At 40.0% G+C, this 17,309-nt stretch overlaps 2 protein-coding genes across 2 annotated transcripts in view; one reads left to right on the forward strand and one right to left on the reverse strand.

Moving 5' to 3' along the window:
• The window catches only part of UBL3 (ubiquitin like 3), a 55,727-nt gene extending 46,746 nt beyond the window's left edge, over nt 1-8,981 (forward strand). Inside the window, exons 3-5 of the mRNA XM_069883125.1 lie at nt 1,918-2,004; nt 6,717-6,794; nt 7,209-8,981. Coding sequence (XP_069739226.1) covers nt 1,918-2,004; nt 6,717-6,794; nt 7,209-7,261 — 218 coding nt within the window. The 3' untranslated portion in view covers nt 7,262-8,981. The remainder of the gene's footprint in view (nt 1-1,917; nt 2,005-6,716; nt 6,795-7,208) is intronic.
• MTUS2 (microtubule associated scaffold protein 2) overlaps nt 1-17,309 on the reverse strand; it is a 738,607-nt gene that overhangs the window by 315,994 nt on the left and 405,304 nt on the right. The window lies entirely within an intron of this gene.

Here is a 17,309-nt window from a genome sequence, read left to right on the forward strand (position 1 = left end):
TGCCAAATTTATATTAATCTATATCATCTAGTTAAGCTACCTGTTCTCTTCAGCCCCCATTTCATCTAAATAATATTCAGTTTTTTCTCATTCAGTAAGTATCTGCTGAACTTTTTTAGGAGAAAAAAAAAATAGTAGGTAAATATTTTCTCTGTGGCTCATTTAGTAGTCAGTGGGAATTAAAATCTGAAATCATGTCAGAAAGAAATGTTTCAGACTGCCAGCCAAGAAGCAAAAATTAAAAGGATGGGTAAATTGGAAGCTTAACAATGAGCAAATACCTGTGCCAAAATAGTCTGTGTTCCTTTGTTTGCTGCTTTACGTCATTATGGCACTATAAACTGGCTGAACTTCTCTTTATAGCCATAGTAGAGCAGAGTTCAAACTGTATGGAGAGGAAAAATGAAAAAAAGATTAGTATCCTCAGAAAAATCACTTGCCCTTAGCAGTGTGGTAATTCAGATCCTTAGTGTAGCCCACTTCACAGCACAGCAGCAAGGACATATGTTTTAATAGCATAACAAATAAATAAGACCTAGAGTAGAAATACTTGAAATTCAAATAGCATTGGTTTCCTAATTTGATATAATCTTTTAAACCAGGCACATGGCAGCACCCAAGGATTTCACAGCCTCTGCTGTTGGTACCAGCCCTGCCTCCACTGCAGTCTGTGCAGCGCTGGGGCTGCCATGGCTCCTGCCGCCTGCCTCTCTGCCTGCTTGCTTTTTTCATACCAGATGCCTCTCCTCTCTGTCCACTCTCCGCAGCTGTGGCTTTTGTTTTAATTGCTTCTCCTTCTCCTCTTTTCAGTTCTTCTCCTTTTGTGGTGCTGCTTGCCACTGCCTATATGTTAATTGTATGTTCCCAGTGAGCAGGTTGGTTTCTGTTGCTTGTGAGATCCCTTGCTGAATATTCATTTTGGGATATAAACACTACAAAAGCAGAAAGAGAGAACATTTGTGAACAGCTGTTGCCAGCTATCTGGTCAGTTAAGAAACAGAAGACACTGTGTTCCCACAGAGCCCATATAAATTCAACATTTCAAGGTTTTACAGTATTTGTTCTGAAAGCAAAGTGCATATTTATTTGTTGTTTGCATTGTGACAGGGAACAGTAAAAGAGTAGGAAAAGATCATTTAAGCTTATAAATTATGTATTGTGGCTTAAACTTTATAGGAAGTGTATTATAGGAAAATGCGAGCTTGCATTTCCCGAATCACTGTTTGCCACATGAAAACATGCACGGATTGTCTTTTGAGGTGTTCCTTAAAATGTATCACTCGGTGTCTCCTCTGTGAGAGCCTTCTGTTCAGGCTCTCCACAGTGACTCCGGGATGCTTAGGTCACTGCCCCCTCTGGACATTAAACTGGTTTGATCTGGCCGTCATAAAATGCCGTGGAGCAGCCTGCGGAGCCACCAGTGCTGTGGTCTGAGAATCTTATTCCAAATGACCCATCATATGCATTTTCACTCTGTGTGTGGCTGCTTTGCATTGCTGGAGAACAGCTCCGGTTAGACAGTCAGCTGAAGAGGAGGAGGACGGCTTAAGAGTCTTCTGAATGGGAAAAAATAGCAGAAATCTTAGCCAAGCAGATGTTAAGCCTTAGGAAGCCACTTGCGTTTATGAAATATTTTGTGTAGGACTTATATATATGCTAAATAGCTCATGCAGTCTGTGAAGTAAGTTAGTAGTATTCATAGTTGCAGGTATAAAATGCCCAATGTTAAGTAATAAATTTAAGAATAGATTTCAGGTGTGCTGACCTTGAATTATCTTTCTGTATCTCCAGCCTGTGTTTTCTATTTAGTGTTTCCTGCAAAAGAGTCCTTTTCTTAGTTTTCTTCCTGGGTAAAGGTGAGAGAAATAAAAAAGTCATTTTTATTACAATGACTGAAAATTCTCCCCTTCTTTTCAGACTGGGAAGAAGAGCAAGTCAGCAGTCCAAATATCTTGCGGCTTATTTATCAAGGAAGGTTTCTTCACGGCAATGTGACCTTAGGAGGTATGAAAATAATTTTCATTAGGCATGTTACAGCCAGGAAAAAGGGATATTTATTTACAGTGCAGTAAATACTATTCTCTTCAAGGCTGTGTGGCTTGCTATATCCTATTTTAACTCTACATAGGGTGACATTGTATCTTACTGTGTATTTTTCCATCTTGTTACCACCAGTTGCTACACTTCGGGAGGTACCACCTGCTAAGTCAAGTCTCTTGTGCATAGAGAAACAGTAATCTTGCTTTTATTTGTTGTCTTTCTTTAGAATATTTTGTTCCACCTCTCTTAAACTGCACTTGTAGAGTAAGCTACTTCATAGATGTCTGAAGTATTTTAAAATGTTTTATAAGCTTTATGATAATTGGTTGAACAATAGTTTAAATCTTAGTGCAATGACGGAAGACACCCTATGAATGAGAATGAGGGCAAGCATTCTTGCTGTCCAGTGCTCTCCCAGGGATACAATTGCATAGTTATGTGAAAACAAAAGTAAATGGCTTCACTTCATGTGCTAAGGAACTGCAATTCAGCTCTGCCCCCTTGTGGCAAGTTTTTTTTCCCACGATTAAGTATTTTGATGGGTATATTTGACAGAGCTGTGACACAAATTTGTAATAATAATCTTTCCTTTTGTAGATAAAAGTTACCAGTGTGAATATCAACTATGTGGATGACTAAACAAAATGAAAGTCTCTCTCTGTGCCAGTTTAAAAAGAAATTAATACTCCTGCTCTCCGTACGTGTTCAGATTGTTCACACATTTGGTACTTGAGTGCCATACAGAGAGGAGACTATAACACAAAATCACCAGTGAAATCCTTTTGAAGTTAAGATGAACCTGAAAAGGATATTTCTGGACTGCTTATGGTGATCTTCCCATGAAGAAGTGACTGGGATGATATATCTGTTGATTCACTTTCTACCATTACAGACGTTGGCTAGTGATGTTCTTTTAGAATAGATTTACTCTCCATATAAATAAATTTTTAATGCTGCTATATATATAAACAAGATCATTGTCAATACAGCTGGGAGAACTCTGAAATTTTTATTCACTCTCTAATTTGTATCTTCACCAGGTGCCGATGGGTACAGCTAGTAGCAATGGGAGTGGGGTTGAAAGACAAAAGTTAAGGCTTGGTTCCAGCACTTAGAGATGCTGGTCTTACCCTATGTTTTCCAGGCAAGGAGAACTAAATGGGATTTCTTTGCCATTCATCTCTAGGTGTTGCTCTTGACCACTAGTTCTTGTTTCCTTTAGTAATATTTGTCTAAATCTGAAACAACTTTGAATATGTTTAATGGTTTTAATATTTTGTTTAATGAGTTAAGCTGAAAACTAATAGCTGCATGCTGTTGAATCTTTCATTAACTCAGGTCTCTGGATTTTGAGCAATTGGGTTTAGGGCATTTTAGTTCATTCTTAATCATTCATGCATTGCAATTTAATATCATCATGATATTACCCTAAGGATCTTACATGTATATTAGTGTTTTTCAAAGATCTTTTTGTTGCTGTATTGTTTTAAGAAAAAGAATCCCCAAAACGTTGGTTTGCTGCGGTACTAATTAAGTTATCTGGAGTAAGATTATGCAGCTGGAAGGAGAATGCCAATTCATGAAGCAGCCTGAAAAGCCTGTCACTTCAGTTTGTGGTGTTCATTAGACGTAACCCTAAGTGAACTAGTTATCTTTTAAAGGCAGGGCTGGGTGGGGAAGGGTAGGAATTTCTTGTGAAATACAAATACTTAGTTTCTTATACTGTTATAATACAGTTCCATTCAGCTTTTCTGTCAGCTCTCTATAACTGAGTTATAGCACCTAGTCTTCTGTTTGCTTTAGGTGATTAGGAAATATTGACTGGAATTTGGACCTACTGTGTACTGAAAGTCACTTTGTCAACTAGTGAAACAAAAGTTTCCAAGGAAACAGTTTGGTGTTTTCTTTTTTAACAGGAATCCATTTTTGTTCACATTTCAAAATGACATTGTGATGTTCTACTTACACTACATTGACATGTGAGGTTATATTATGATTTTGAGATTCCTTTAAACTAAATAGCACCAAAAAATGACAAATTGAAAGGAAAAACTGGCTTTTGAGTAGAAAAAGGTAGTTTAAAGAAACCACCTCTTTTGCCTGACTCTCTGAATGGAGTGTTCACTACAAGAACAGTAGAGTGAGTGACACTGGTAACGAAAAACAGAACACTCCGCAAAGCTTGCCATTCCACTCTTGCATGTGGTGCTTGAGCCATGCTGGTTTGTTGTGTTCTGCCTGTGTGAAGGGCTGGGGAGTTCACTAGTGAGGCAGTGTCTGGCTTCAAACAGGAAATTTCATCTATCAGCTAAATATTTGATCTGCAATTTGCATTTGAAATAATATTAATTAGGTATGTAAAACATAATTGACAATTCTCTGTTTCTTGTCAGAGAATGGTGATCAGCAACATTTTATTTCCTCATTTACTGGGGAGGAGGAAGGGAAGCCTACCTAGTGAATTCTGACAATAGAAAATTTGGAATAAAAGTGGAATTAAACAAAGGGGAAAGGAGCTAAATAAAAGTTTAGTTAAAGTGAGATAAAGGGGTGAGAGAATGAAGATGAACAAGAAATGATTGCTGAACATAGGTTAGGGTGCTCAGATTCTGTCATGGTGCTCTGATCAAGCAGCTGGAAATTGCTAATATGGACTTGTGTGAATTATGCAAACTACTAGCTGAAATTATTTAACTGAAATATTAGCATGCTTTTACTTGATTACTGTGAATAATACGATCTCCATAGCTCACTAATCAAGTCTCCTCAAGTGTTTTCATATTGTGAAAGATGTCCCTAATGTGATTAATTTGTAGTATTTTGATCTTTCCATAACAACTTCTTAAGAGTTTGTCATGAGGACAATCCTTTTCATTGAGTTTAACAGACTGTTAATATGCTCTTTGCAGAGTTGTCAGTTGTGTCACAGAATCAAGTACCCCAAATACTTCATAGTTGCCAGACTTCAAGCTATCAATAGCTCCTGGTTGTAGGCACAGCCATTGCCTCAAGTGCATTAAGCAACTTTCAGATCCGCCTTTCTAGAGAGATGGCTTTTCCTAAAGTACAGCTGCTTCCAAGAAGCTTGTGGATATGTGTGTTCCTCCGTATGCTTATACCTGTGTTTTAATCACAACTTTTTTTCAAACAAATACAAAGCCAATGAACATTGACTAATAGCAATGTTATAACTAGACTTGTACTGAATACCCATACTACCCAAATATTAAGTTTATTTATTTTTTTATTATTGAATTTTGAATCTATGCTGTAGTGATTAGAATTTCTCTTCAGTTACCTTCAGTTTTATTGAACATCTATAATTTATTTAGTCACTTAAAATGCCTTGGTGCACTGTATGTGAAAACAGAAGATGTAAATTTAAGTTGAGAGGGCAAAGTCTACTGAAGACAATGATTTGTGTGCTTAGGGTTAAATTCTTTTTACATTTATCACTAACTTTTTTTCCTCTATAAGGGAGGGAGGACAAAACGTACATTCCTCAAAAATAATCAAGAAAGGTGCTTAATGTTAGGAGTTGGAAAAACAAAACAAAACTAATGTTATTTAAAGAACTTGTAAAAATACCTGCCTCTCCAAATAATTAGAAAAACTCAAAGTTCAGGATATTTAATCTGGCAATGAGAATCTATTAAATATAATGAGTAACAGAGAATCCTTTTGTTTTGATAACAGTAGAGTTCTGATAACTCCTCCAAAGTAACTAGCGATAGGACAAGAGGAAATGGACTCAGGTTGTGCCAGGGGAGTTTTAGATACAATATTAGGAAAATTTTCTTTGCTGAAAGAGTGGTGAAGCACTGGAGCAGGCTGCTCGGGGAAGTGGTGGAGTCTCCATCCCTGAAGGTGTTCAGAAAAACATGTGGCACTTGAGGACATGGTTTAGTAGGCATGGTGGTGGTGGGCTGTGATGGATGGACTTGATAATCTTAGAGGTCTTTCCCAACCTTAATGATTCCATGAATCTATGATTCTATAAATATACTACAGTGCTAAACCCATAAATACAAAGCTATGTTACTATAATTAAATTAGAATGTGAAAATGATCATTTTAGAATTGGAAAGAAGCAGAACAAGTTGGGAAAAGTTCCAATTTTGTGTTATTCAAGCTTATAAAGGGTGATTCTCACAATCTGATTTAACGTGTTTTAAATTGTGTATTTTTCACATGAGGCTGGTGCTACCGATTAATATTAAAGGCAAAATGCAGACATTTTGTATTTTGGATAATCTGTATTGTGGATCAAAGTATGTTGTAGGAAAATGTGTTTTGCAGTAGTCATTGTTTGTTGCCCCAGGAGTAACAGTTTAGTGGCTGAATTAGCCACTTACTTGCATCTTTATCAGTAAAGAGCGCTTAGCACCCCAGTCTTGGCATGAATGCTCCCTTCTGCTTTAAGTAAAAGAGGAAGGCTAAGTTTCTCAACAGGAGTATCATGTCTCTGAGAACACAGTTTTTTAAGTTATTATCATCAGGTTACAAGACCTTGATCTGTAGAAATGCCTTTATGAATCTATTTAGTAAGCAGTTTGAATTTAACATTATGAGCTTTTGAACAGACGCTTATCCAATGATAGTTAGTTTCACTTGGGTGTTTTGAAGAAAGGTGACTGTGGTAATGTATTAATTAATCTCCCTTTCTCCTTTTGCAGCGTTAAAACTTCCCTTTGGCAAAACAACAGTGATGCATTTGGTGGCTAGAGAGACATTGCCAGAGCCAAACTCTCAAGGTATGCTATGCGCTAGAGGGATTTCTTACTCAAGTACATGGCAAAGTGGGCAGATCTCTTACAGGCTTTTTGAATATTTCATAGTAGAGAAAGTTAAGTCCAAGTGGCCTTTTGTGAAACAAGTAATGGAAAGCTTTAGTACACACTGCTTGTTGAAAACTAAGAAATCAACTTTCTGCTTTAGCATTTTTTTTAGAATGCAGAAATTTACTCAAACTGTAAAAGCTGTAGTTTGTATGGTTAAAAAGTACTCCTGATTTATTTTTCAGATATGTATACATGTGTATAATAGTAGTAAAAATATTTTTTATTAAGAATAAAAAAAAACATACTTGTGTCAAGCATGCTTGCACATAAAACAACCAGATTGCTTTATAAATGGCATATAAGCAAAACTTTCTTCTTGCTCCACAGGTCAAAGGAACCGTGAAAAAACTAGAGAAAGCAATTGCTGTGTAATCCTGTAAACCCTGTTAGCTTTACCTGCTAAGTGTGATGTAATATAGTCTTTGTCTTTCATGCTGCTGGAATAGAAGAGGCCCTACCTTGCTTCAAACACCTGTAGGAAGAGCCTGTCTGTAAATCCATGGAACTGAGATACTACATGAACACTGTCTCATTGGTCTTTTTTTTTAAAAAGAAAAAAAAAGAGGAAGATCTATGAACACTTTCATTGTTTTTCTTTTTTTTAAAATTCCTGCTCTTTGTTTGTTGAATAATCTTACAGTACGTCAGCTCTTGAAAGAATTCAATCTCCAGAAAAGTTAACGTGTTCTTTTCCATAGCAGGAATCATTTTACTACTACAAAAATCTCCATTAACCGGATCTAATCAAGTCAAGCTTTCTGGATGCAATTTGCACTAAATATGGTTGACAGTGTATTTCTCATCAACAATCTCTAACAATATTTGAGACACCTAGTAATAACCTACAATGTATAATGCAACACTGGAAAGCAGTATATCCTTAATTAAAACAAATCTCACTTATGGCCAAATCAAAGGAAAAACTGTTAAGTCAATTCTACCTAAGTCAACCTTGGTGGCCAAACTGGCACAGAATACTAACTAAACCAAGTCTAACTATATATATTTTCACTGCAACAAACAAAAACTATGTGCCTGTAATTTAAAAGCACTCTGTAGAGGGCTGATGAAACTGATTTTTTTGTTACTGCACTCTGATCTCGTACATTAGTTGAGTGCTTATTCAGACAGCACAAACAAGTGCAGAGAGTGCATTTCCTAGCCTTAATATGGGAGGGGTAATTTCCTGTAGTTCATAGGCTTTTATTATTGTGCATAAATGTTAGAAACCATCATTTACTAATCAATTTTATGTATTTGAATATTGGCAATTGGTGTTTTTCAGTCATTTTCTCATCTGTACCTTAGTGTCCAGTGTCATGCTTACTCATTAGAGACTTCAAAAGAATTATTAAAATTCAAAAAGCAGAAAGAAAAACCTCTTCCATAGTACTAGTTTTCTTTCTTTACGTAATCTGCATTTGATATTAGTGCTTGCAATTGTATTAAAATCAGAAGCTGATTTTTGAAGGCAGACATAATAAAAAAGGATGCCATTCTTTTATTTCATATCAATAATTTAAATGTTGATATGCTAAAGAAATTTGCACAGCACTAAAGCATGAGCTAGTTTCATCTAAACCTGTAAAAAATAAAAATAAATAAAAATAAAAAAATATAAAAGATTTTATATTTTTTCACTGGGGAGGAATTCTTCCTGGGTGAAATTACAAATATGTGTAGAATATATTTAATAAAAATCTTATAAAATACATAACTATAGAAGTTAAATATAGATTGGCGTGTAGTATAATAGAACAATATTCCATATAAATAGCTTTAGCCTTTAAAAAAACGAGTCACAGGTTGACATTGTGTTCTGTACTTAGGTGTCCACAACTCTTACAGATGTTCTGTGTAATTGTTTTTTCGAATGATTGGCATCATTCAAATGTATTCAGGTTATTTTATTCAATGTTACTGCTTTGATGAAATGCTTTATATGCAGTAGATTTACAAAAATATTGTTCATACTGATCAGAATTAAATTTGTATAGAGCAGAGTTTTAAAACAAATTGTAAATAGCACTAAACATTTTCTTTCTGCAACCTGTACTGATAGACTCTTCTGTAAACTAAATAAAATAATATTGTAGTGCATTTTGGTGTTTTAAGGGTTGTAATTGAGTCTGTAACTACTTCTAATAGTACTTGTTAATCTGGAAACCAAGTAAGGACTTAGTTTTATTTATTTTTTAAAAAGGGAGGGGCTGTAAAACTTGCTGAAAACTGCAAATGGGATTTATCACTTCAGTTTTGTTTTCCTTTCATGTCAAAAGAAGGGCCTAGAGGTTTTTTTTTTCTATTGCAGAAGAATACAAGCACGGACAATTGCACTTGCAAATGTAGAGCCGTGATACACTGCTGTGCCTCACAGAGGCCGTGTGCTCATACTGTAAGCTTTTGCAGTCTTCACTTACTTAGAGTCAAGAGCATGCACATCCCTCCTAGGGTGTCGGAAACTTGGATGTTACTATGTGCTCATTGCCTAAATTAATCTCTGGACGGGGATTTCCTTGTACTCTGCAGTGTTGTGTCTCTCTAGTTACTTATTTAGCAACAAACTTTCTTATATATATTTCTTTTAAAAATTGATAAAGATCAGCTTGAGAAAGCTACTAGGAACGTGTGATCATCTTTAACTATAGAATGAAACTTATCTTCTCTGAAATGCTGACCACTCAAGTAACACAGACTTAGATAGAAAACAGCTCTGACAACAGAAAAAGAAACAGTCTGAGGCAGGACATGTTTTGAGTTAGTTAAGCGAGTCTTTCAGATGCATTGATTTTGAAAAAATAAGTGTTTGAAATGTATTCTTGGTTTGAACAAGTATCTAGGTACTTCATACAGTATAAATACATGAAAATCCAGTAGCTTCCAGTTAAAATATTTGGCGAGCTTGAACACCAGAGTATGTGGAGATTTCTTTTGTTGCGATTAATAAGATGCGTATATGTGCATGTTCAAGCGAATCCTTAAATGCTCTTTAGCAGTTAAAGTGTGAGCTTGCCAAAATAACTCCTGCAGAAAGCGAGTAGAACTGTTGCCTTAATTCTCCAGCAAATTGTCCAGAGTTCTGCCCACTGCAGAGCGTTTCTGTTGTGGTGTGAGGCTGGTGAAAAACTAGGGGAGAATTTGTGCTTTTTTCCTTGGATGCTTTATATTGTGGGTTGTGCATTTGCCAAAACAAAAGCTGTAGCTCTTAACCCCATATCCCTCAGCTTTGCCACAGTTCATGCATACACTTCTCTTCTATGTTGATTGGAGTCAAGAGGATACTTGTAGCCCGTAAAGATTAAAGCCAAGCCGTGCAGGGTCAGGCTGCTGGACAGCCTGATAATATGCTGAAGGGTTTGACATTTGATTTTCTCTGTTAGATAGAAATTACATTTTCACTATGGAGGAGTTAATAGATGTCGTGAAGAAATAGGAAGAGAGGATGAATTGGAGCCCTTCATATTCTGAAATATCATGGAGGGACCACATCTTTCTCCTGTACCATTGTGTGTGTTATTGATCACAAATTAATTTTCACATGTATGAGGAATGATGTCTGGTAGCAAGGACAGTATTCTGTAACTTCTATTGTCTTAAATGATAGCAAAAATATGATTAGGTCAATAGTGGAGGAAGAAAGTGTGGCCACTATAATGTTGCCATCTTTGCCAGGGTGCTGCATTGGTATTAATCCAGTGCTGTCTCTGCAGTCTCTGGATACCTTCCCTCAGTACACTGCATTTACAACAGGAGAGGAACAGTGATTTAATTTAGAAGAGACATAGATGGCACTCCGGAAAACCTTCCTTCCTCTGTTATAGGTGAGAAGGCAGGTGGTTGTTTGGCTGTTTCTGGGCTGTGTGCGCAAAGTCAGGAGGTTCTGCTGCTGCTCTTTGGGGAAACTGGATTCTGTGCTGCTACGTGTGCTCTGATAAGAGTCATTGTACAAATCTTACTTCAAGAAGCAATGGGAAGATGGATATACTTCCATCTAAAATTCTGACTAACTTTATGCTCACTAAAAGAGTAAGCTTAAGCAGATTTGGGGTTCTATGTCCTGTCTAAACTGGCACTTCGACCAATAACAGGAGTTGTACCGTTAAAACCGATTAGACTTTGCTTGAATCAGAGGAAAAGCCAAGGTCTGTTAAGATTCTTAAAGTCCCTACGCCCTTTATTTCTTCTGAAGTAGATCCATCTTGGCTGTAACTTGTATCAAGCGTATTTTCAAAGCACAATAAAAGGCCTTTGTTTTTATTCAAGAGACTGACAGTAATGTATGGTTCATGATAAGAAGTTGATAGAAATCCTCTTAAGGCAGTAGCATGCTTGTCCTCCTCTGCCACGTGTGCATACTTCTGAAGAGGTTTACAATGTAATAGCTAATTTGCTTATGCCGATTTATTTTATTAGAGTGTAAAATTACAAAACCTGCTTTATGCTCTGGGTTCTTGAGTAGTTATGATTGACTTTTTTGCTTTATTAAAAAAGATTTATAAGTTTGGGGTTTTTTATTAATCTGGTAAAGGAATAGCCAGTGAAATGGGAAACAGCAAAGGTTATTGAAGTCAAGCCCACAAAAATAAGAAAAATTTATTGGTAGCTTATGAAGCTCTGGGAATGGATCACAGTGGCAAACAAAGTTCAGCATTGAATGTAAAGGACTGCAGGGCTGGAAAAAGGAAAGTGCCCATATAGCTCTTTCAAAATCACCTGGATCAGGTGGGGACTGATTTCTGGGCAATATGGGAAATGCTTTGTGTGGCGAGTTCCTTAGGCTTTGAAAAATGGTAACGAAAATAATGACACAGCAGAAATATTATAAAGGGATTGAAGAGAATGAGAGGTTAAAATAGCTACAGTTATGACCACCGCAGAGAAAGCAGATGGAGAACTTCTATTTTTGTCTTGTAATTTTATTGGCCCAGTTTTTACATTTGTCTTTAAAGTGGAGGTGACAAATTCAAATCTGATAGAAACATTTTTTTATTAAATCAATGGCACTCACTTCCACCAGAAGTAATTCAAGGAGAAAAGATAAGCAAAATTTAGAAGGAAAATGGATCATTGCATCAATGAAAATTGATAGAATTTCCAGAATCAGTGATGCCAAGCCTTTTCTGAACAAGGTGTAGTATTTTTTTTCCCTTTAGCCACTACATTAACTTTCAATGAAGAGCCCAACTCTTAGGAGAAAAGTACTTCTAGCACATTGCCACCTCCATGATGTACAAGGTACTGACAACACGAGCCCAGTGTGTGCAGGACAAGTATATTCGGTACCCTGGTAAGAGTTTATCTGTACAAACCTGCAGCTTCATGAGAAGAACTGGTCAGAGTCAAGGTGGTATTTGTGCTTTTCTGGAAGCAGGCTTAGAGGAGCAAGTTACTGTGTTTAGCTGGTGGAGAATGTGAACTGCATGCAGTTCCTTAGGGCAGAATTTAATGCCTCAAGTGGTGCAAGATGAAAGCACCCTGCTCTTACCAATTCAGAGGATGCTAAATGTATAGGCAGTAAATGTTTTGGCTTTTCTACCAGAAAACACTCTTCAGCTACTGGTTGCTTGGTTGGTTTGTTTGTTTTTTTATGGAGGCAGTGTAATGGGATGAAACAGAGAACATTTGTATTTTTGTGCTGTCTTTTATCTACTCTTTGAACTAAAGATCAGGAAGAAATAATGGGAGAAGTTTTAGATGCCTACTGTAGGATCAACCATTAAATGGCTGGTCAAAATTCACCTACCAGCAGCCACCCAAGCCACAAAGAGCAGCTGTGGGAAGGACGTGGCCACTGCTTGCAGCGTGGTAACTAATTGCCAGTGATGTGGCTGAGGCTGTGAATGCAGGGCAGAAGGGAGTGATGTTTGGTCGCTTCTTGAGGCTTTCAGTTGTTACCTGGCAAAAAAAAAGAGGACTAGGATCTTGCAGTAGTCATTGGGAGTGAGAATAACAGAGTGGAACCGCCTGTAGAGGTGAAACTTAAAAAAAAAATAGTAATATAAAACTAAATCCATGATACTGGAAGTCAGTAATGTGCCATGGATGGTACCACACTTCCAGACCAAGACAGGGAAGTATGTACTGGTGTCAATACCTGCATCTGTCACCTGTGCTGGCTAAATTAAAGAAAGATTGAGTTTAAGTTCTTTAATTTCTGCAACTCGTGTGTGTCCCTAACTAAGGATTGTTCTTCCCCACTGCTGCCAGCGTTACATCTGTGCCACAGCTCCAGCAGAGCTGGCAGGGAGCTTGCAGCCTCGCCAAGCGAGAAGTCGGCACCGTGACTGCACGCACCGGTGTGAGATAACAAACACGTAGGGCTTAGGTGGGAGGAAATGTCAACGTGGCAAGTCAGCAAGTGCCCAGGCAAGGGAACGCTACCCAGTCCATGTGACTGAGAACCCTGGCAGCCGAGTTTTCTGTCCCTCGGTGAAGTAAATTCAGCAGGTATTCTTCTGGAAAGCAAATACACAAGAGTCTTTTCTTGCACTCTTGCATTAACTAAGTGATGTCAGTGAAATCTTTTGATGTCTGGTGACTGACTGCCACCATCGCTGTGAAAAGTCTTCTCTCAACAACCAGATCTGAAGGCTGCTTCTATTTTTCTTGTCTTCTGGGCAATGACAATCTCTGGCTTCATCGCTAAATTCTTGGAGTGTCCCATCGTTCTGATTTTCTCCCAGCCTGGCATTTCTGGCTGCAGAAGGCTGTGATCACCACTGGACACCTGCTCTACCGAGTCCATAGCAAGGACTGGAAAAAGACATCACCAGTGTGGATGCGGCGTGCCTGCAGCAATCCCTGCTGAGCTGTGGACAGGACTCTCCGTGGCTCTGGTTGTTGATGGGTAGTCTGAACTGCTTAGAGGACACAATCGCGCTTTGAGCTTCCAAGCCAGGAGCAGACACACCGTTTGTGACACTGCAAACAGGCCCCAGCTCCAGCTGCTTCTGTCAAGTTGGGTAAGTCTGAGTGTATTGCAGCGAAGAACCTCGCTGGTGATCAAACTGCTAAGAGCTACCGTCCCTCCTCAAGCAGGGAGGCTGTAACCCCTGGGATGCTCTTCCAGGTCTAATCATGAAAGCAAGCGTGGGTCAGGAGTACCCTTAGCTGCTGAGGTGAGCACCACACTGGTGTGGGGCTGCCCCTAAACCGTGGGGAGTAGGCAGGGGAGAAGAACACAGGGAGGTGGTTGGGGATGTGGCCGTGCTCCTTGCGGCTGCTGGAGCGCCTTGTCACACTGGGGCAGGGCTAGGACCACCAGTGACACTGTGATAGAGTTCCAAGCAAGTCCTTCCCAGGACAGCTCGGGGTGCTGGAGCCAGCCCTGGCTCCAGCACCCCGAGCTGTCCTGGGAAGGATTTGCCTTGGGGCTGCTTCTCTGCCAATGTGGGTTTACCACCTCGAAGTTTGTGATGATGAGAGTAGCATTCCACTTGCTGTTGGGATGCTCGGATGTAACTGTGGGGCTGGGATGCCCTGAGCCAGCCCAGTCCTTGGAGAGCTGCTGGGGAAGTGCAGCCAGTGCAAATTGCTTCTGCCAGCTTCCTATGGCTTCATGACTGCTCATCTTTTCTTCCAGCACTGCTTTTGGAAGCTGAACTTGTTTGCCTCAGTGCTTCATGGCTCAGCCTGTCTACTCGGGAGCAGCCCCGCTGCCTCCCCTCTATCCCCAAGATCAGCTGGTACCTCCTCTGGGGCAAAATGGTTCTGTGAGCTCCCCAGAGGCTTCAACACTGCCACTGGTGGGATGGGGGTACTTGAGCTTCCAAGTGCTCTAGTGGAGGGCCAGATCTGAGCCTGTGGCTTTTGTTTGCCCCACTGGCCTGGCAGCCAGCAAAGGCATCAGCCTCCCCCGGGCGCTGTGTGGGTGGGGACTGGAGGAGCGGTGGGATTGTTTCACTCATCAAAGATGTGGTTTCTGCTGCCTGGTAGTTAAAAGCTATGAGGAGGCTTTTGTTCATGTTCAATATTGTGCGTGTGCTTCTGTGCCTGGCTGTTTTAATCAACTGAAAATTAACGATTAAGCTCCAGAGAATGCGACTGGGCACTGAGAAGCCTCTTGTTACTTCTGGAAATTAAGGCAGCTGGGAGGTGTGGTGACTTGCTGCCTGTGTATGTGCCAGACACCCACCCTGCCTTTGAGGAGGGCTGTCTTGGTGCTCCGTGGTGATCCCTCTGTGCACGGAGGATCTGGCTGTGGCAAGGCTTGCATGCACAAGTTCATGGGCCTAAGGAAATGTGGTCTTAAAGATATTGCATTGGTGTAGTGGTGTCCCTTGCGATTTAGCAAAGAACTTCTGTCCCACTGCCTGGAAAGGAGAATCAGTGTGCAGAAGTTATTCAACTCCATTTTTTTTTCAGATAACAGCTCTGCTGGAAATAGCTGCCTGGAGGGCAGATGTGGGTATTCCCCTGTGCTCCAAGAGGGAAGAGTTGGCCAACAGATAGCCAAGGTGGGGCTTCCTTGCACCCTCCTTAGGGGGAAATGTAGTTGCTACCAGAGAAAACCTGAAGGGTTTCTCTGATCCCTGCAGGCTGATTCCAAAACCTGGAGAGACTCCTCTCCTTTCTCAGGTGGAAAACCAAAAAATGGAGACAAATTTTTTTTTTTCACGTTGGTGGGTCAGAGCAAACACAAGAGCTTGGAGGTAATGAAACTTCCAAAAGCATGATGTAATTGGTATCCAAAGCTCAAATCAACTTTTCAGCCATTGAGAAGAATTTAAATGACTCATTCACAGAATCACTAGGTTGGAAAAGACCCACTGGATCATCGAGACCAACCGTTCCTGTCAATTACTCAAACATGCCCCTCAGCACCTCATCCACCCATCAAATTCATTCATTCCCTACACCTCTGGGATGTAGCAGTCATTAATGCCTGGGACATGTGTGAGAAAAGGGGAGAGAGAAGACAACCTGTATAAAACATTGAAGGCACTTGAATGTAGTGGACTCTTGTAGCTATGAACACTCCCTGCCTTGCCAGGTGTTTTCTTGTGAAAAGCCAGTGGGATTTGCAAAATCCCTGACTGAAGCTTATTATCTGCTGAGTGGGAAGGTGATGAAACTGGATAACCCTCCTGTTCCCCCGGCCCAGTATCAGGCAGCGAGCTGCGGGCAGCCCCAGCGTGGGCAGGAGGGAGTGGGGAGCTCGGTGGTGGAGTTATCTGCGGTCACACTCCCTGTGTAAGGAGGTTTAAATTAGAGGTGAGTGGATCCCTAATTGCTCTGTTGGGCCAAATACGTCAAAGGGCTTTTCAGCCAAAACTAAAATGAAGTATTTGTGGAACAATAAAAAGACCACACATGCAACTCCCCTGAAGCAGAACTGCAGTCAGAGGTGCTGGTTTCCAAGGTGAAAGGTAGCACGGTTAATGGTGGGGGAGGAAAAAAGGCTGAGTGCGATTTGGCTGGGGAAGAAAGCCGGGTACCGCAGTGTCTGGGCATCAGCAGCAGCAGTGAAAGGCTAGTCATAAATAATGCTGCTCCTGGCACTTTGGGATTTTGCAGACTGTGTTATGAGGGCTATATTGATTCCTGCATACAGATGCTGAATTTCAACACCTGATAGTCCTTCGCAACTGCAGTTCTTGAGCTTGTTTCTTTATAGAAGTACTATTTCTATTGGTAAAAAGAGTTTTGCGTCAAGAAATGCTCCAAGGGAGAAGACCTGGTTTTAATAGGAAACGCAGAAGTGACTGGCATGGGGAGCAGAGGCTGTGGTTTTTCAGCTGATGTTCTTGCCAGGTCCTGATAAGGTGCTCACAGCACCTGCAGGTCAGGACTTTCCTTCCTGTACCTGCTGCCAATTCTGCATCAGGATATTTGTTCTTACTGTCATTTTCTTGAATGTGAAAATAAGGTCTCATCAAATGACAAATACCAACGCAGACACTTTTAGTCAGATTTACAATACTGTAGAAGTAGCTTAACTTTTTCTCCTAGCTTTGGCATTTTTAATTCTACTGAAAACCAGAAAAAAAATATATACCCTATGGTATAGTAAAGATGCAGAAGCATGTAATAGATGCTATTATTCATTTCTAGGCTGAAAATCCCACTGTAGTGTTTGAACCTGATTCAGCAAAAAAATACTCTTTTCTTGTGTGTGTGCTATCCCTTCTTTACACCTCTTTTAAGTGCTGAATTCACTTCATCAACATGAAAAATTGCCTTCCTGTGTAGCATAAACTCTTGGCAATGCTGTGCCGTCAATCCTGCCGTGCCTGTAAGAGGAACTGCATCTCCTTCCCTGTGGCTGTTCCATCACCGCTTCCTTTCGGTGCTGCTGGCCCGAGCATGGACAAAGGCAGAGGTGGTGACCCTGCCTGCTCCTCTGGGTCTGGATCAGACCTTGGATGAGGCTGCCAGGTTTTCAGGTGCTATCAGGAAACTGTGAATAGGCAGTTCTCTAAACTTCTT

Source organism: Phaenicophaeus curvirostris, chromosome 1 (assembly GCF_032191515.1).
Source record: "Phaenicophaeus curvirostris isolate KB17595 chromosome 1, BPBGC_Pcur_1.0, whole genome shotgun sequence".
NCBI lineage: Eukaryota > Metazoa > Chordata > Aves > Cuculiformes > Cuculidae > Phaenicophaeus > Phaenicophaeus curvirostris.